Raw genomic sequence first — 18,579 nt, 5'->3', positions numbered from 1 at the left:
GCACAGCTTCGTCCCAGGGCAGTTTTCCTGTCAGCGTTTCCACTCAGCTTGCTTTGGTGACACTGTCATGAAGCATTCGTTTGTAACCAAGAAAGGGTTAAAACCAAACAGCCGTTGTTTATCTGGCAATCATTTTTAACATAAATCAACTCTCTGGAAGTGAGGAATGGCGATTGATTTCTTTGTTTCCAGCTCAGATTTTCTTACCTCCCTCAGATTTGTAGCCTGGTACATAATACATGTCATGTCAATAACAGCGATATAATGAGAGGTGTAATTTTTTCCCCCTCCTTAAATACCATTTTTTTTTTCCACGTGATTCTCTTTTTTTCCTCCAAACATCTGTGGTTCAGTCTTTGACATTTCTCATTGCAGAAATCCACCTCACACATTTGGTACTGATTTTCATTCTGTCACTCAACAGGACGGGGATATTCTCCCGCATCTTACAGCTGCGCTGGTAGCACAGGGCCTTAAAAACAGAATTTGCATTTTGAATACAGCAACATTTTTAGTGTGACGAAATGTGTAAGAAAATGGAAACCTTTGTCCACCCTCTGAAGCGTCAGTGCTTTAAGAAGGCTTTGACCTGGCCTTGTCCTCCAGAAAAATACCCTGGTTTTCTTTTCTCCCAGTGACAATGGCATGATAAGCTTTGTAATCTTAAATAAATCTGAGCGCTCTAGCCTTTGTCAGCCAGCTTTCTGCTCCCTCCTAACAATATGGATGGTTGTTTTAAAATCTGAATGGCTGGTTGGCTTCTGAGATGAATGAGATCCTGTCATGTAAAAGTCTGTCTCCTGTGTACATGACAAGTAAGCCTGGTGCCAAAGTGGGATCTTTAGCATACTGTATAGCTACGTTTAATTGACATCTAAATAGTGCAAATGAATTAACTTCAAGTTAAGCAGAACGTTTTGTTAAATTGGGATATCCCCTTGCTAAGCTAGGTTTATTTAGCATTGCTTGAGTATTTGTGTGGAGCTTTTCTTTTTCTGATGGGGAAAAAAATAAGATAAAGGAGATTGCGGCTTGGAGTATTACACTGCATTTGTTTTTAGTTATGTGACACCATTTCTTTCCATATTTTGAATAAGAATTTTGTTTTGAATCCACACTTATTGGATTTTTGTTTCGTTGGTTGAATCCATAATCACTTTTGGCAAACGATGTTTTTTTTCTAGTCTGCTTGTGCTAGGATATAGTGGTTGTTCTCCCCCTGGCATTTCTGTGATGGAAGCTGTTTCAGGTGGGCACAAAGGCACTCATCTCTGCCCTCGTGTGAACTGCAAAGATCACACTGAGCCAACGAGAGCCCAGTTGTAACTCATTTTTCCTAATTATTAGTAAGATCTCTCCAACGTCTGATTATACCGTTGTGACAAAGTCCTCTGGGGCTTCAGTGAGATTAGAGACCACCCCAGTAGGACTGGCTCATAGGTGAGTTAAGACAGCGTTGCCAGAAGAGCTGACTGAAGTGAGAGGGAATTAACATGTGGAAGACCTCTTTTCTGCCATGTGCTGGGCTTCTACTGGATGTGTAGAGCAGGTCCGTGTCCTTGCTTGTGTAGGAAACCTGTTCAGGAGAGAGAGAGCTCCTGGTGTAGTTTGGAAACTGTTTCCCATAGGCAAAATCTCATCTTTGTGTGCTGAATATATATTGGCAGTATTGCCAGAGTTAAATGCCAAAATATCAGGAATTGTGCCTATAAAAAAGAATTATGCCTGTAGTCTTTTTGGAGCTCAGGGTAGAGGGAGGAGAAATCAAGAATTTGCTTGGTTTGTTTCTTTGCACAGCTACAAAGGCTAGAAAGTCCCTGAGCTGCCCCAGCATTTTCTCCTTTTATCTGGAATAGGAAAAATTCCACGACTCCAGTAGCTGGCTTGTAAATGCCAGATAGTTTAAAACCTCTGATACTGCTAATATAGTTCTGTGTTTGCATGTATGAAGTGTGAACTGAGCATCTAACCTTGTACAGATGTTTCTAATCTTAAACCCCTAACATAAACAAGCACGTACGCAGCGTCGTGCCCTCAGCTCTGTAGCTGCTTTGAGTTTAACGTGAGTGAAGGCCTGTGCTTTCAAAGAGGCTTTGTTGCAACGTTTCTGAAAACAGCAAAAAAGTATAGGCTGTGTTGTGGTCTAATTCCTTACAGCATGGGAGATTTAATGGGAATGCAGACGGACATGGCAGTCTAATGACCAGGACGGCAGTGACCTTGCTACCCGGACAATAGGGAAATGATGTGTGAGCATTTCCTTGGAGTTGAGCCTTGGTGTTTGGTGGGAGAGCAGTGCTGCAGCGTGGAAGCTCAGTGAGACACCCTCAGGAATACTTGGATTTTGTTCTGCCATTGCAGCATCAGGTTTTTGTCTTGTTTTTCTCCCTCCTTTATTTTAAATGGGTTGGGAATGTTTTAATGGGCAGGAAGTGGGAATGGCTGTTCTGAGAACACAGCTGTTTTAAATAAATTTAAACCAGTGGAAGAGTGTTGAACTCTCTCCTTTTGGAAACGGCCAAAAGCCTCCTGGCACAGGAATAGGTTATTTGCTTTTTGAAACAGCAAACTTCATTTTTAAACCGTCGTCTTGCATCAGTTTACAGCATCACAAGTTTCCTTACTGTGTCAATGAGTCTGTTAAAAATGTTTTCCTCATTAAATTTGCAAGAAAGTAAGCTGAAGGGAAGGGATTTCAGATTTTATGCTCTACTACTGGAGTTTAATCTTGGATTAAAATTCATTCCTTGTTTAATTCTGTTTAGAGATTGAATTCCTAATTCTTTTTACCCTCGTGAGAAAGGAAGTGCCCCCTGAAATTCCAAAAATCTATTTCTAAGTAAAACTTAGCATACTTAATTCTGGATAAAAAAGACCTTAAGTACAGTCCACATGATGAGTACCTTGGCAGTACAGCGCAGGCCATTAAGCACAGAACTGATAGACCTGGCTCATGTGACACAGTCTTGTTGAATTGTGTTAAGACATTCTCTTGGAACACATCAGACCTAATCCTTGTGAGCACAAATTTCCCATGGCAGACAACTAGCACAACATAGATTTTTGTTGTATATGGGAAGTTCATAAAGCATAGGTGTACCTTGAGTACCCTGTGGTGGGAGGCAGACTTCTATTTTTGTTACTTACAAAAATAACTGGACTGCATACGTCCAGTGAAATCTGGTGAATTCCAGCACTGTGTAAAGTGGAGGAGATGGTCTTTCTTTTTTGCATACAATAGCTAAATATGAGAAGAAAAGACCTTCAATGTGATGCTTTTCTAATTTCGAGAATGTGTTTTGGGGGATGGCTGTGATCATTGACTTCTTTATGCACAATGAAAGGATGTGTAAATCAGTTTCTTACGTAGATCTTGGCCGTTGCTGGTTGAGTGTGAGGAAAAGGGTCAGAAGGGCAAAATGAGAGTTGAGCTAGGGACTGGGCTTTTACCTTTAAGTCGCTGTTGGTGGTGAGGTGAGAGCGTTCCCCACCACTGCGTTCCACAGCAGCCTCCTTCCTGGAGCCGTGATGGTGGGGGATGTTTCACCCTTCTTTGATAACTTTTGCTTTCTCTTTTTCCTCTTTGAAAATGTTGAAAAGGATGTTTATACAGATCTCGTTCGTGCTTTCTGAATAAACTTTCCTGGGAGAGATTGACTGCATCTGTGAAATGGTTTTTGAAGGCGTCTTTCCCTAAGTGAGCTGGGTGGTTCTGGAGCTGCCTCTCTCCATGTCTGCCTGTCATTGCACGCTTGCCATTTCATTAAGGTTTGCCCCTTGCATTCAGATCCCCTCTGATTACGGTTGTTAAATTCAATATCTTAACTTAATATCCATCCTTTTGGTAATTCAGTTTTAAAGTTTCTTTATGTTCAGAAGATAGAATGAAATACATAAACATAACACTATTTTTTTGCAATTTTTCCCTCAACTAATGTTTTGCCTCTCACCCTCTGGCCTTTCGCTGTGCAGATTGTGTATGAAAGTGCTGTGCTCTTACTTGACTTGGAACGGCGAAGGGATGATCTGAGCTGGACGCTGTGTGGGTGGCAGGCGGCTCTGTCCCTGCTCCTCACTCCCACCCGTAACAAGGAGAAGCTGCAGTTGCTTGATTTAAGGCTTCAGCCTGCTCCAGCTGCCTTCATCTTAGGTCATATGTTCCTTTCTAAACCCATGGGGGTTTGGATTTGTTTTTTATTATTGTTGATTGTGAAATCACTGAAGTTGGAGAGCGGAGTACTTTATATAACCTTCATAAAGTTTCTCTTTACTCATCAAAGATTTGTACAGAAAGATCTTCAAAAGTGGAAGCTTAGAATAAAATATGAAATACTGGGAGGTTTATCTGAAATTTAATGTTACTATTCTGGTACAAGCCTGTCTTATCTTTCTTAAAAGTTTAGGAGTTGAGTGTAACTGTTGCTTTCATCTGTGTGTGTAGGTCATTTTTTGGTGTGTGTGCCTGTGTATGTGTGTATATTCCTCCTTCTCTCTGGAATAGGAGAACCCATATATGTGTGTATATATATCTCTGTATGTATGTAAACAATTACTGTAATGTCTGTATTTACTGCGCCAGCATTGCAGTGATGCCACATGTACAAGCGTATACACAGTTGGCTTAGAAAGGAAATGCTGAGCTGAGGCCCGGGCTGCTCTGAGGCACAGTGCTACCAGGAAGGTGTTCTGCCCGGGGGTAAGTCACATCCAGACTACAGAGCTCTTCCATTTCTCCTGGAGCCAGGAGTTGGACTTGGTGATCCTTATGGGTCCCTTCCAACTCGGGACATCCTGTGATTCCATTGTCTTGCAGCTCTCCCTACTAGCCAACTTCACATGGAAGTTTATCTGCACAAGACAGACTCAGTTTGTCAGCGATGGAGAGATGATACTGACCTTGCAGCTGATAAACCGCTCAATGTTTGTGCATACCTTTCTTGATCAAGTGGTGGTTTATGTGGGGTGACTCGTGCTGGGTGCTGTGATGTGCTGGGTGTTGTATGGCACGTGGCAGCAGTGCTGGGGGGATATTCTGCAGGGTAGCTGCCATGCAGCGGCATGTAGCTGGCCGAAGCTGCAGTAAGCATGTAGTACTTCCAGTGTGAGGGAATAGGCAAGATTTGCCTCACAGTGGTGTCAAGCTGGGGTGGGTGGGAAGGCCTCAGGATGTGCGGCCTAGGGGTAGAGTTTGGTAGGAGTGTGCACATGCGTGTGACTCTTCTTGGCTCTTGTGATTTGACGGTTTTGAGCATGACATCTGCTGGCTTCTACCTATAGCTTTGGGAGTGGCTTCGTTTCAGCTATGTTGGACTCAGACACAACAGGCGAAATAGAAGGCAGCTATTTTTGTCGTTTCTTTTTTTTTTAAAGGCAATTAATACCTTTTTTGAACGAGTGCAGCCAATGTTCTCTACTGTGAGTCCACTTCAGGAAGTTATTTAAAGGTGGGCTGAAGCCAAAATATCCAAACTAATCCCTGGGAAATGAGATGGCTTGCAATTAACTGGCTAAATTAGAATGGTGTTTGGGGAGTGCGGGTGTTTTAAACTTTCCCCCCTCCTCCCCAGCCTGGTTACAATGGAGTCTTGTTCTAAGATCCTTCAGTAATCACAGAAATATTTTAAGAGCACATTTGAGTCACTTGGAACAATTCCAGCTATGGAGTTGTTTAGCTCCAGCCTGTAGTGTATTTGTGTTGCTACAGAACAGTCCATAAAAACTGAAGACTGAAGCATAGCGCGTAATTAACCACAAGTCCAACATGCCATGCTTAACTTATTTTCTAATTTTCTTTTCTTTGCTTAGAGGTGGTGATGGAGTCTCCATCTTTGGAGCATTTAAAGCTGAACTGGACAGCGTCCTCAGCAACCTGCTGTTGTTGGCTATGCTGTGATCTGGGGTTGGAATAGATGATCTCCAGACTTCCCTTCCGGTCTCAACTATTCTGTGATTCTGTTATTCTGCTTCCTATACTACTTTCTGTTTGTTAGTTTGTTTTACATATTGTGCTTAATAATATGTCCCATAGTTTGGGATACAGTTCTGAAAACTGAATTCATTTTTATGATACCCCTCCTCCTTTTTATTTTTAGGCAGTGCTGAAGGATTAAGAAGCTGAACCTAGATTTTAGCAAATGGAGCATGTGAGCAATGTTAGTTGTTCGACTGGGTTTTGAGAGGACTGAAGGAATGCTGGCTGCTGTGACACTTGCAGCATTACCTCTTAGGAAAGGAATGCAGAGATGGGTCGTCTTCTGTCGGTGTCTGGCCTTTAACAGGCTTTGTGTGTTTATTCCTGCACTTTTTTTTCCCCTTTTTCAGTAATCCTGCTAATCACTCTTATTTTCAGGAGTTTTGAAGTCCGTATCTTGTGAGTATTCTGCATTGTTTTACCCTCTACCTTTGCACACTGCTGGTAAAATCTGTGAATGATTTGCATGAATTATGGTCACCCTTAATGAGAGTTCAGTAACTCCTGTGGAGTTCTGGAGTAGGAGAAAATGTGTTTTGCTGTTGTATTTCTGGATTAATTTTGACCATGTGTAATCATATGTTCCTGCCCTCCTGGGTATCCGGTGGAGGAGAGCACTGTGGTGACTTGGAGAGAAAATGTGTGCCCAGGACTGTCCATGTCCACTAGAATCAGGCTTGAAGTATGAACCTTGGCTTGTGACTCCTCCTTTGAGTTTTCAGGAAGGTACGAGTGCCTCTGAGGGATGGGGTGAGCTGTGCATAGGGGCTGCTGGGACAGAAGACTTGAACATAAGCATGTCCTAGCAATTTAGAGGAAATCTTTGCTGTTAAGGTGTTCTACGTTCTATCCATGGATATGTGCTGGGGTCGATAGATCATAGGTTTCCAGACAGTTTCATGTTTGAGACTCCTACTCTAGGACTTCCTAATAAATCAAGCTGATCGTAGCCTCTCTATGGAAGGAGGTAATGAAAAGAAGTCTCTTTGTAAAGGTTCCTATTTGTTTGACTTGGAAAACAAGTACAAACCAAAGGACAGGAGTACAATAAGATATTAGCAATTCTCTCCTATGGTTACATTTCTGCAGGTACATCTGCTTTGAGTGAAAGCTGTTTGGATTTACTTTAGCTACTGTACTGGTTTGTAGCTGGTGGTTCTAGTCTAGCCTGTGTGGCCGACTGCCATGAAATATAAAGGAGTTGTTGGGACTGAAGCAGAAGGACCTCTTTAGTGTGACACAAAGCCTGTTAATGTCAAAATTGGTCTGGTGTTCCCTCTGACCTTCCCATTGTTCCCCTTTGCAGTGAACATAGTAAGGCATTCATTCCTCTCATACCCCTGGTGTGTGGGACTGCAGCTGGGGAACGTCTCTTGGAGTTCAGCTCATCTGGGGAGGCTTTTGGGGCAGCAAAGCCCCTGTGAGGCATCTGTTTGGCTTTAAGGTTTTTGCTCTGGGAATTGAGAACCAGCCTCAAAGAGTGTTTATCAGCCCTGTCATCTGCTGTGCCTCATCTTCATCAGGGGAGCTGTGTACCCTTACTGTCAGAACAGGCCTGTCCTGTATTTACACTCAATAGGCCCGAAATAGTATGAAGGTTGACACTGTATCTCTATGTGTGCTTCATAAGGAATGTATTTTCTTGTCCTACTGCCATTGTTCTCATTTGTGACAGGGTCATCTCCATAGAAAATGATGAATTTGATGGAAGTATTTCTCCTGCCCTGGGTTTCTTTATTTGTTACATAGTGCCATGCTGTGTTAGTCATGTGTTAGCTTTGTGCTGCTGCGCACAGTATTAGGCTTTGTATGAAGAATGTGGCCTTAATCTTCAGTAGGCGATGTACAAGGAAGTACAGCCTCCAGAAGATGTGGAGCTTGTCCAGATCTGAGCTTTGTTCCCTTATGTGTTAGCCCAGTAAGGCTCTAACTCTAGCTTTTACTTCTAAGAGATGGCTGGAGCTGTCAAGAACAGACCAGTTTTTGGAGTTTGTGAACACATGGGTGTTCTCCAGTGTACAGTATTGGATTAACTCTTTAAGATCAGTCTTGATTCTGCCTTGGAAACTTGTGTTGCAGCAGAGTGCAACTATAATGGCTTCCCTTTAGGTTTACTGATCCAGTGATCTGAAATTCCCAGAGTGCAGAAAGCAATAATAATAGGAAAGTTACATTTGAGGAATAACATCTTTGGGGACAGGTAGAATACCTATTACTCCCTTTCTTGGCCTCTTTGTCTTTGAGATCTTTATGTGCCTGAAACCAGTTTTCATTTCTAACACAGCAAATAGAACATTCCTTTTCAACTTACAGCTATGAATGTGAAATAAGCTCTTGGATGGATAGGCAGAGAATTCCTCCTTGTAGTCTTAAAATGTAAAACTGATCTGCCCCAGTATGTCCCTGGGCACAAAATAAGGCTCTCTTCTTCTCCTGATACTGTGTTTAGATGGTAATTTGTTTTTGAATTAATTGTGCTTAACACATTGGTCCTGTAAAGACATACCTGATGTTGCATTTGAGAATAAAGAGCAGAGCAGTAGTGGCGGTGAATGCACAGAAGAGTAATAATATGCAAAGAATAGATAGGGTAAGTAGCATGCTATTTATTTATTGTGCCCTTAGGAAGAGCCATATGTTTGTTTGTGAAAGGCGGAAGGAGAAACAAAAAGCAGTGGCTGAAGAACATAGCTTAAAACTTTCTTCAGTCCTGATGTGCCCTTTATTACCAGCTCTTGCTTGCTTTCCTAAAATTGGGAATGTATTCTTTAGAATAATTGCACTACTCTGTGACCAGAGTAGGGCACATGTGTACAGAGGTTTGCTACAACAAGACATGAAGCTGAACACAGAGGTGTAGCTTTAATGCACCGCATGGCACTGTAAATGTCTCAGTGTCTTCTGTGTCTCTGGTGTGGGGCTGCATTAAATATGTATGGAATATCTGGGGTCTGGTTTCCTTCCAGGCCCACTCTCCATCTGCACATAACATGTCTCTTAGCACGTTACATCTTAAATGCTGCTAGATGCTTTCATTCAACTGTTGGCAGCAATTTGGCATCCAGGCCATTGCCCCAGAGTGTAAGGAACTGCTTCTTGTTTGTGATAGAGTGATAAACTTTATCAGCATGCCAGGAATGTGGTACTTTGCAGTGGTGTGTTCAGCTAGATAATATTACACAAATACTCAGAATATGTAACTGCAAAATGTATTCCACATTAAAAAAAAAAAAAAAAAAAAAAAAAAAAAAAAAAAACTGGCCAAGTCAAAATCCCACAGTTGTTCCTCCAAGGTATCGTTTTAGGTATTTTGAGGGTTCAGTGTGATTCCAGGCTACTTCATGTTAAATGGAAGTTAATTCTTTAGGGAAGAATGCCCTGGCTAAATGACAATTTTTCAAGTTGGATATTGTTTTCAAATAACCCAGGATATTTCAAGCTAGTATGTGCTTGTTTTCTGAAACTTGAGTTTGGTCATCCATTTGTTCTTCTGTAGCAACTGCTGCAGCTGAAAGGTGAGAAATGGCCTGCTTGTGCGTGTTAGAACTGCTCTTGTCTAGTTTTCACATGCTGCTGAGTTCAAGACTTCACTGTTTCTCGTCCCCGCTAGGGTGACTTCTCTGTCCTCTGTAAAGACTTAAGTCTTGAATAGTTTTGTGTTTCTGACAGTTGCTGGTTAGATTTGGTTAATGTGTGATATTCTTAAGGACTGTTACTGCAGGTCTGCTGGAGGCTACACTTTTTAATCTTTACCTTGGAGACCAGTGCAAGCTGAGATGTTGAAAGCAATTACCGCACAAAGAGGGTGAGGACTGTTGACTGCCAGTTCATACCTGAAGGCCAATGCATACTAGTAGCTAATGGCTCCTGTCTTTTCATCAGTTTCTTCATGCCCTTGATGTTGTTCCTCTCCACATCTTGTTGTATTTCCTTGGCTGGGTTGCAGTCTCTGCCATGCTGGTTCCGTTGATCTACCAGGTGCTGCAGTTACTCTATCTCGGTGTCTTGACTTCCTTCTCTTATTTTTCCCAGTGGACACGTGTGCTTTGCCTCTTCAAAAGATTTGCTTTCTCCCTTAGTGCCAGTAGTTCTTGTGGCTCCTCAGCAGCCCTTCCAGACCAGCTTCCTTCTCCAGCCCCCAGCCTCCTTGCTTAGCAGCATTTCCCTGGTTCCTAGCGTGTTCTAGTGGCTCAGGCAGTGTGGCAGTGGCATCACCTTTCAGCCCTGAGGCTGCTGGGAATGGAAGGCTGTGGGAGAAGGGGAAGGGAGGAAGGCTGAGCCTTGGCTTAAAGCCTTGTCTGCACACAGAAATTACCACTTCTCATTGAGCTTTTAAAAAGCAAAAATGGGTTGAATTAAACTCTGCAGTAGGCTCTGGGATGCCTTATGCCAGCCTAAACTGGGGTTGTTCCAGTTCATTGTTTGGGCACAGATGTAAGCCAGGCCTCACTGCTGCAGCAAAATCTGCTTGGGCACGAACTAAATTTTCCTGGACTCTGTTCTGGAAGAGAACTCTAGGTTTGCTCCAGTGTAGGTGGTATTTGCAACAGGCTCCTGAGTGGCTCTCAGCTACTGGATCTTGGCAGAGATCTGGCAATCCTGCACTTCTGGCATGCTGTGCAACTGCCCAAGAACACGGCCCAAAGCCTGATGCTCGCTCCTGTCCCCAGGGAATAGCATGGAGAGCTGATTCCTGCTTACCTGTTGAGACTGACACCAAGGTGGAAGAAATCAGCATCTCCTACCTGTGATCTCTCCCCTACTAATAAGGGCTCTGCACTGAGCCAGCACTGGTCTCAGCCCACAGATTTCTTTACATCTGAGCCCCTCGCAGGGCCGTGGCTCCTCCCTGTGCATTGTAGCAGCTTCTCTGCCCCTCAACACCACAGGCTCTTCCTGATTTGCGTGCCAATGAATGCAAGGTTTGTGTCTTTCCTTGCCCTCCGCTGGCCGTGGAGCAGGCAGCAGCGGCAGGGGCACATGGTGGCGGGGCGGGGGGACGTGGCGCTTCCGCCCCACTGCAGCTGCGCACCCAAAGCACTGCGGGATCAGGGCTCTTCATGGCTGCCCATGGCTGCCAACTCCTATTGTAATTAAAGGGTAATCTTTTCTAAATGGTGCTAAATTAAGGCTAAATCCCTCCCTCATGCCACATAAGAGGATGAATCCCCAGTTTTCTAAAAACAGCTTATTGTTTGGGCTGCTGTCCAACCAGCAGTGTAACAATGGGCTGGGTAACGTGTCCACTGAGGGAACTCAGAAACTTTTCAGTCCATCTGTCTGTGTAGGTCCTACTCAGAAATCTCCTATGGAGCACGTGGAGAGGTAGCTGAATTATTTACAAACTCCTTGTCAGGCTCTCAGTTTGAAACTTGCAAAAAGTTTTTGCTCACTGCGGTCTGTTATCTGTGCTCCCGTCGTGGGACGTCTGGGAAAAGACTTTTCCTGCAATTGTGTGCACAGCATAAGCATATGGTGAAGAAAACAGTCCTGGCAGCATGATTGGGTTTTTTGTTTATTTTAAATCAGGACAACTGCATCAAAGTGTTGCTTAAGTTACTGCTACTTGACAGGACACAGCCGCTGCAACGTAAAGCAGTGAGCAGGGGGTTAACTTTTGACCTCTCTTTTGGCTTTGCTGATCTGGATTAATAAACATGATATGCAACCAATTTCACCCTCAGGGAAGGAGGAGGCTGCCTTCTGATCACTGGTTAGCGCTAGGCTTTTCTGTGTCTCTTCAGGCAAACTGTTTTGTCAGTAGAGCGAGATGCAATCAAAAGTTTGTTTGCACGTAGATGTGTGGTTTTGCTTTTGAAAGGTTTAGAGAGAAGCAAATGCAGTTGAACAGTAAGGAGGGAGAGTGCAAGAATGGTGGGACAAATGGGGGCCCAACTCCATCACTGAGTGTGCTCTTGTAAAAGCACACTTCCAGACAGTTTTTATTTCATGTTTTAAGACAGAAATTCCTTAGGGACAAAATCTGGAGAATTTCAGTGGGAGAATTCCAGCAGTAGGAACTGAAATTCTGTAATATTCTGCAGTGCCGCATAAAGGATGTTTTTCTCCTGTCTGCTTATGACTAGATGTACAAATGTCTGTAATACTGCTATAAATATCAAACCTGTGTTTTGGCTCTGTGTACATACAAGTTCCACGACCAGGTAACTCCTTAAATAGTCAGGTCTCACCAGTGTAGGACTGGTTCTTGCTGTGATGCTGGCAGATGGGTTCAAATGTGTCATCTCTTTGGGCAGCTGAGCCTTTATAGAGATGTTGGGATGATAATTAATGGCTACAAATCCTGCATTATATTCTTTCTAAAAGTGAGTTCAGAACTTCAGTTAAAAAGTGTTTGCAGAAGATCTGGGTGAATTAAACTACAGTAAGTTTTCAGTTGGTGGTGACCATCTGTAGCAAGCATTCAAAAGCAGACTGCATCCACATGGACAGCCTCTGGCTGAAGATATGTTAAAAATCTTTCGGCAGACATCCCTTGTCTTGGAAAACAAAAACACCAGCAGAACTGGGAGAGAGCTGGTTGAACCGTGCTGATGAGGAGTGGCCTTTGAATGGGTCCTTGCAGCAGTTAAAAATTGAAGTTTCCTAACATGTCCGAAACCCAAAATGAAGTTGTATGCGTTTTTTAGAAGTTGATAATGACATTTGCTTCTTCTTAGTGGATATGGAAGTCAGTGAGAGCACTGCTTAGGAATGTAAACATCCCTCCATGCTTCCTGCTCTGCAACCCTGCAGTCTCCTGTCCTGCTGAAATCAGGGGTCTGATGAACTCAGAGCGCAAGAAACTGAAATAGGATTCATTCGGAGGAAGGAAAATGCTCCCTTCTTATTTTTAAACAATATTTCACCATCCTTTCTTTACAGCTGTTTAAAAAGAGAGAGTCTGAATGTAGCTCTTTCTATTTTTTTGGAGTTTTTGTGCATACAGTTCTGGTTTATATTGTTTAACAAGCAATTTGGGATCTGCTATTTGTGGTCAGGATTTTGTTGTTTATCATTTTGGCTGTGCTTCCTTTCTGCCATGCAAACCACAGAGTTCTGCACACCTTTATAACGGGGTTGTATAATCACACTGAATCTGCATGAGTAGCACTTCCAACCCTAAGTGTATGGTTGGAAACCGTTACCCATGGAGCAGGGCAGCAAAAATGGGATTCTCATCTCCTAAACTGATGGAACACGTATAATTATTTTTGAATTTGTTGGGAGGGGAGGGTGTGTGGGAAATCAGTTCACTAAATGTATGTGTGAATTCTTGGTCTCCTTAGCTGGAAATTAATTCTTTCATGGAATATAAATTATGTTTTTGTTTGGATTTAGCTATAAATAGATGCATTCTGCCAGCTATTTCAGGAGCTGGGCCTGTGATTTTCTTTCAAAGACTCCAAAACTTATGGACTTAATTCACCTTTTTAAAATTTCTGAATATCTGGACCTTTGGAATAAAACAGCAATGTAGGTTATGGAACTTTCTTCATCTTTGATACTCTTGAACAGATTGCAAAAGCTTGATCCCCTTCTTTCCTGTGCAGGGTTGTTTGTGGTTGTTGTTTCATTTCAGTTTGATGTGTGTAAATCCATCTTGCTGTTTCAGCATCTCTCTTACTTCTTGCATTCTTTGGTACCGGTGTCATTTCAGGTTTCAGAGCTGGGCTTAGGATTTCCAAGGCAAAGATTGTCAAAACACTCTTCTGGAACTTGCTGTAGTGATCTATATGTTTATTTCTAACTGTAGTTAAATTGCTCTTTGCATGTATTGTATGTATCCTGAACAGTTTTTGAAGGGTTTGGCGATTCCAGCTTTTTGTCCTGTCCTCATTCAAATCATTTGTTTCAGATAGTTATGGTCAATCTTCAGTAGCCTGAGACTGTGCACAACTAAGCTGTGGTCTGGAGGAAAGCTGTTTTGACACTGTTGCTGCTTGTTGCTGAATCATCAACAAGGGCAGGCTACTGGCTCTCTTCCTGAAAAGTTTTTGGTTTGTTTTTAAGTAACTATTCCTCTTAAGTTTTGTCCTGAAGTCAGGAATAGAGCACGTTAGCAAGGTTGTGTTTGGGTTTCTCCCGTTACTTCCATATAATACTTCTGTGTATATGCTGATTGCAGATGCTGGGCCCTGCTGTGTTACAATGGCTCGTCAAGGAGCCTCTGCTTTCTCTTAGCAGGTCTGCCGCGCAAGTCACGAGACTCATTTACTTCCCCTTATCTGGGCAAAGCTTAGATCAGTTGTGGTGGAACTGAGACAGTTCTGCATGAAAACTTTGTATTTGAAACTGCTCTTTTCGAAAACTGTGAAGTACCTGAGTAGGTTTCAGTTTCCTTAGAACAGCAATTGCTCTCAGGTGGAAGCTTAGGCTGTGCCTCGTTTGTTATAAGGGAGGTTTATTATTCAGTCCTCTTCCCTTTCTTCCACAAACTGCTGAAACCAGGCCGTAATTCTGGGCATTGGCATGTGTGGACTGGAGCACGTGAATTCACGTCTGTCCTTAAATCACATTCTCATGGCTAGCTGCTGTCAGCTTTGAGCAATGAAAGTGGCACTGTTTTGCCAAGAGTGGAAACAGCAATGTCATCCTTTCCAATCCCGGTGGCATTTGTTTGACGTAGAAGCCCATTGGATGGAAGATGTGCTCCATCTTAAAAGTATGATTTGGTGTTTACTTGCATGAGGACAAATCTGCAGTGTGTCCTGTGTGGAGTTGCATCCTTATGGAGAAAACATGGTGAGTAAACCGTGGGACTTCAATGTAATGCATGAGCAGTGCTAACACCGTGACATGTCAGTGCTCTGTATTTTATTTAAAAACAAATATGGAAACTTGAAGTCATTGAGAAGATGGATTTTTTCCATTGACATCTTGCATGAGAAGGGTGAAGTACCTAAAAAAAAAAAAGTAATTCTGCTATGCTACCTTCTCTTATTTGGTTGAGAAATAGACCAGTTGTTCTGAGAAATGGGATCTATTTTTTCTCATCAGTTGTAGTTATGGCATTCAGTACAAAATGAGCAAAGACCATTATTTCCAGCCAAAGTGTCAGAAGTCAATTCTATTATTTACTCTTTGTATTTATGGGACTGAACCTAAAGGAGACGTGCCCTCCTCTGCAAATATGGGGAAAAGGCACTCCAGAAAGTGGTTGCCAAGAATAATTGTAGCACTGGTCAACTTTGTAATGGCATGCACTATTTCATTCCCCCTATAATGAAGACTGTGTGGCCTCTGTCATGGAATTTCAGTGAGTTAATTGCTTTTAATTTACTTTCTTCTTGTTTCCAAGCTAACTTGTCTGTCACCTTTTCTTTCTGCTCTCTAGTAGAAGCTTAAGAAGACTGGAGGACTGATGTGGAAAGGCTTTGTGTGTTTGTGATTGCCATTGCAGGAGATAAGGTCTGCTGCAGTTATTTTCATAAATACCAGCTAATAAAATCTTTTGTTTCGTGCATGCTGCACCTGTCTGCAGGTCGTTGTGTTTTGCGGTCTAGCTTATAGCTTCTCTGACTGCTCACCTGTGTTATTCTTACTCTGACCTGTTTCTTTCCAGCAGCTGTTACCTTGTAGCTCCGGCAGGATACATAAGATAACAGTGAGCTGCAATTCCTCAATGTAATCCATTTGGGTCTATGCCATTTTGTTGTATTGTCAGGCAGGAGGACGTACAGAAGTGGGAGGCTGTCTTCTCAGCTATGTTTGGCTACTGATCTCATTGTGGTCAATGCAGACTCCTGTCACAGGCTTCCTGCGTGCAGAGCACAAGCTGGACATTGTCTGTGGCAGATGACTTCACATTGCCTCAGCTTTGCTTTTGCTGCCAGCTTTGTGCTAGCGAAGATTCCTTTGTATTTCCAATGGCGAAGTTTTTGTGTGTGCGTGTTAGAATAAAGCTTTGTCAGGAAAAGCTGTGCATGTTAGGCATAATAGATGCATTAACGTTCCCAAGACCGTGTTAAATGTAGACTTAAGAAAAATTACTGGCCAAAGGAGCCTCAGGGTTCTGCACAGCAACATGATTTAAGACACTTGGAGAGTCCTAATGTATGCTCGATATTTTAAACACAGGTAGAAGAGTGGTAAACACTGAAGAATTAATACTTCTAATGGAGATATGTAATTCCTAGCCCCAGGACTCTGCCTTTGTAGCCTGCAAGTGGTAATTTTTTATTTAAAAAAAAAAAAAAAAGCACATGAAGTTTATTAAAATCATTAAGAGCTGAAGAACGAAGAATACATTTAATGAATATTGGTTTTTAGGACTGACCATGGAAAAAAAACATTAGCATTTGTATTGAGTGAAGCTTCCTGGATGTATTTAAGTTATTTTACTGAAACTAGCAATGGCACAAAGAAGGGGCAAGAAGTCACTGCCAGAATGGCACATTTGCAAATCTGGGAAGGATTTCAGAAGTGCTGAGTACTTGTTTGTTTCTATGCTACAAATAGAATCTGCCTGTATTTCATGTGCCTGGACACTAGGTATCTCTTCTGATACTGTTTACTCTATGCTTACATTTATTGGTCTAAACTTGAGTCTCTTCCACTTATGTTTCTGTAAATGAAAGCAGAACGTAGGCCTTCAATGCAAAATTTAGGGCAGATAGTGGGAACAAGAAAGATTGTGTTCTTAAGTTGTGTTTTTGAGCAAGCAATTATTGCTGAGTTGGCTAGAATGGAGTTTGTCAATAGTTAACTACAAAGGTCTTTAAATTGCTTCAGAGACATTCTGGAGTTACTCTGTAAGCGAAGGAAAAATGCCTTTCTCTCATACTGTGGCACAGCTGGTTAATGTGTGGCTTTGACATCCATTAAGCCTTCACAAAGAATGAAAGCAGACTACCCATGCTTTTAAAATGACATCAAGTTTTGTTTGTAAAAGTTAAGGTGGTTAATGTTATGGACGCCTTTTGTTTTGGCTTCGTGTTGAATTTAGTATTCCCTTTTGATGCTCTGACATGTCAAGGCGCTGAAGCCTTGATGGTAGGGAAATAAGAGCGGGCTTATGGCTTTTCTCAATGTTAACGTATGTTAATATCTTACTTCTTTTCTTCAGAATCTCGGAGTACTGCAGTTGTTTGTAATACCTCAAGAACCCAATGCTAATCAGCAAAGCTCAGTGCTGTAAGGTGTGGTTGGTTGGTTGTGGCTCCCTGCGTGACAACAGGAATTGAGTAGCCTCCTCAGTCGGTGCAGAGCGTTGGATCTTTATCAGGGATTCCTCCTGGATGACAGTCTGAGGCCTGCACGCGGTGGGTGGGTGCCTGATGATCATTCCTCCATTGCAAGATGGGTATCTGGAAGTACAGGGATTTACACAAATGAGGAGAATGAATGTGAAACTGTTACAATGAAGTTGTTTAATTGACCCTGTAGGTTAAGTTTTTACTTTTAGCTATTCCCAAGAAATAAAAAGCTAGCAGGAAACTTTCTGATGATAGTAATTGCAGACAATCTCTAATTATTAAAGCAACATGGCGTGTGAAACAGTCTACATAAGAGGTGCCAGGGCGGCTCATGGCACGGTCATGTCTGGCTGTGGAGGTTCTGGGTCTGCTCAGAAGGTGGAAATAAAAAATGAATGTAAATCATGAGAAGCTCTCTTTGAAGAGAAAGAAGAGGCGTTTGCATTATTGCTGATGGTGTGATAAGAACTTGGTGATTTGGGCACTGTGGAATGGCTGCAGAGCAATAATGTGTCACAGGATAGCTGTGCCGGGGTGCAGACTCTTTGGGTACCTGGAACAGAGCTTGGAGCAGGTCTGCATGGAGGGGCTGCATCTATAATCACTGCAGTGTGTGTGTGTTGTGTGCAGTGTGTCTCTGTGCTACAGCGTTTTAGCAAAATCTCGTGCTCTTTCTGTCTCCAGGCGTGTGTTACTTCTTTGACAGGCATTCTGTGCTTAAATCTGCAGTGAGTGCTGTAGCAGTGGCTGGGCTGTGCAAAGATAGCGGGATGTCATGTGATGCTGCCGCTTCCTCCCCGCCTGCATGGCTGCCTGGTGGCACGGAGCTGCAAAGGAAGCCTTTGCTTCCTGTTTGCTTGTGTTTGTAAGTAGTGCGCTGGTGCTTTGCTTCCTTCCGAACTTTGTAGTTCCCCTTTCCTAATCCTCCTGTTTGTTACATCTTGTGGAGGTGTGCAGACTAAAATACGTATGCTCTCCCTTGTTTTAATTATAGAAAAAGCTTGCAATTTCTGGCACTGCTATCAGTAGCAGCTTGACATCAGAGCACTGTGTCAAGTGCCCTGGCAGCCATCCCTGGAGCTGCATGGAGCACGGGGCAAGCTGAGCGCTTCGGATGAAATGGTGTGCACCAGTGACCTGGCCATGTGTGCTGTCTCCATCACGCAGTTGCTCTCTACTGCCTGATGATGGAAGTTGCATTAGGAGAAAGAGGCTGTTCGTTTTCCTTCTTACTTTTTATTTTGAAACTTAAAATAAAGACCTAAATGTGCTTTTGTCTACCTTTTATTTTTTTATTTTTAAACAATACACAACCATAATGAGCAATGGTAAATGGTATGCTGGAGCTTGGTGTGAAGCCTGGAGATAGGCTGCAAGCAAAAATTGTGCATTGCAGCCTAAGAGACTCAC

At 42.7% G+C, this 18,579-nt stretch overlaps 1 protein-coding gene across 4 annotated transcripts in view; it reads left to right on the top strand.

Moving 5' to 3' along the window:
- The window catches only part of BICD2 (BICD cargo adaptor 2), an 81,508-nt gene that overhangs the window by 7,510 nt on the left and 55,419 nt on the right, over window positions 1-18,579 (top strand). Inside the window, exon 1 of one of the 4 annotated variants that reach the window (XM_021409343.1) lies at window positions 14,429-14,716. The exons of 2 other annotated variants lie outside the window; for them this stretch is intronic. In XM_021409343.1, coding sequence (XP_021265018.1) covers window positions 14,714-14,716 — 3 coding nt within the window. In that variant the 5' untranslated portion in view covers window positions 14,429-14,713. Of the gene's footprint in view, window positions 1-14,428; window positions 14,717-17,959; window positions 18,035-18,579 lie in introns of those variants that run through there. One more of the 4 variants, XM_021409342.1, reaches the window with a different exon arrangement.

The sequence above is a fragment of the Numida meleagris genome, chromosome 11 (assembly GCF_002078875.1).
Source record: "Numida meleagris isolate 19003 breed g44 Domestic line chromosome 11, NumMel1.0, whole genome shotgun sequence".
NCBI classification, from domain to species: Eukaryota; Metazoa; Chordata; class Aves; order Galliformes; family Numididae; genus Numida; species Numida meleagris.
The sequence above is the reverse complement of the archived record's forward strand: the minus strand, read 5'-3'. Positions and strand labels throughout refer to the sequence as shown.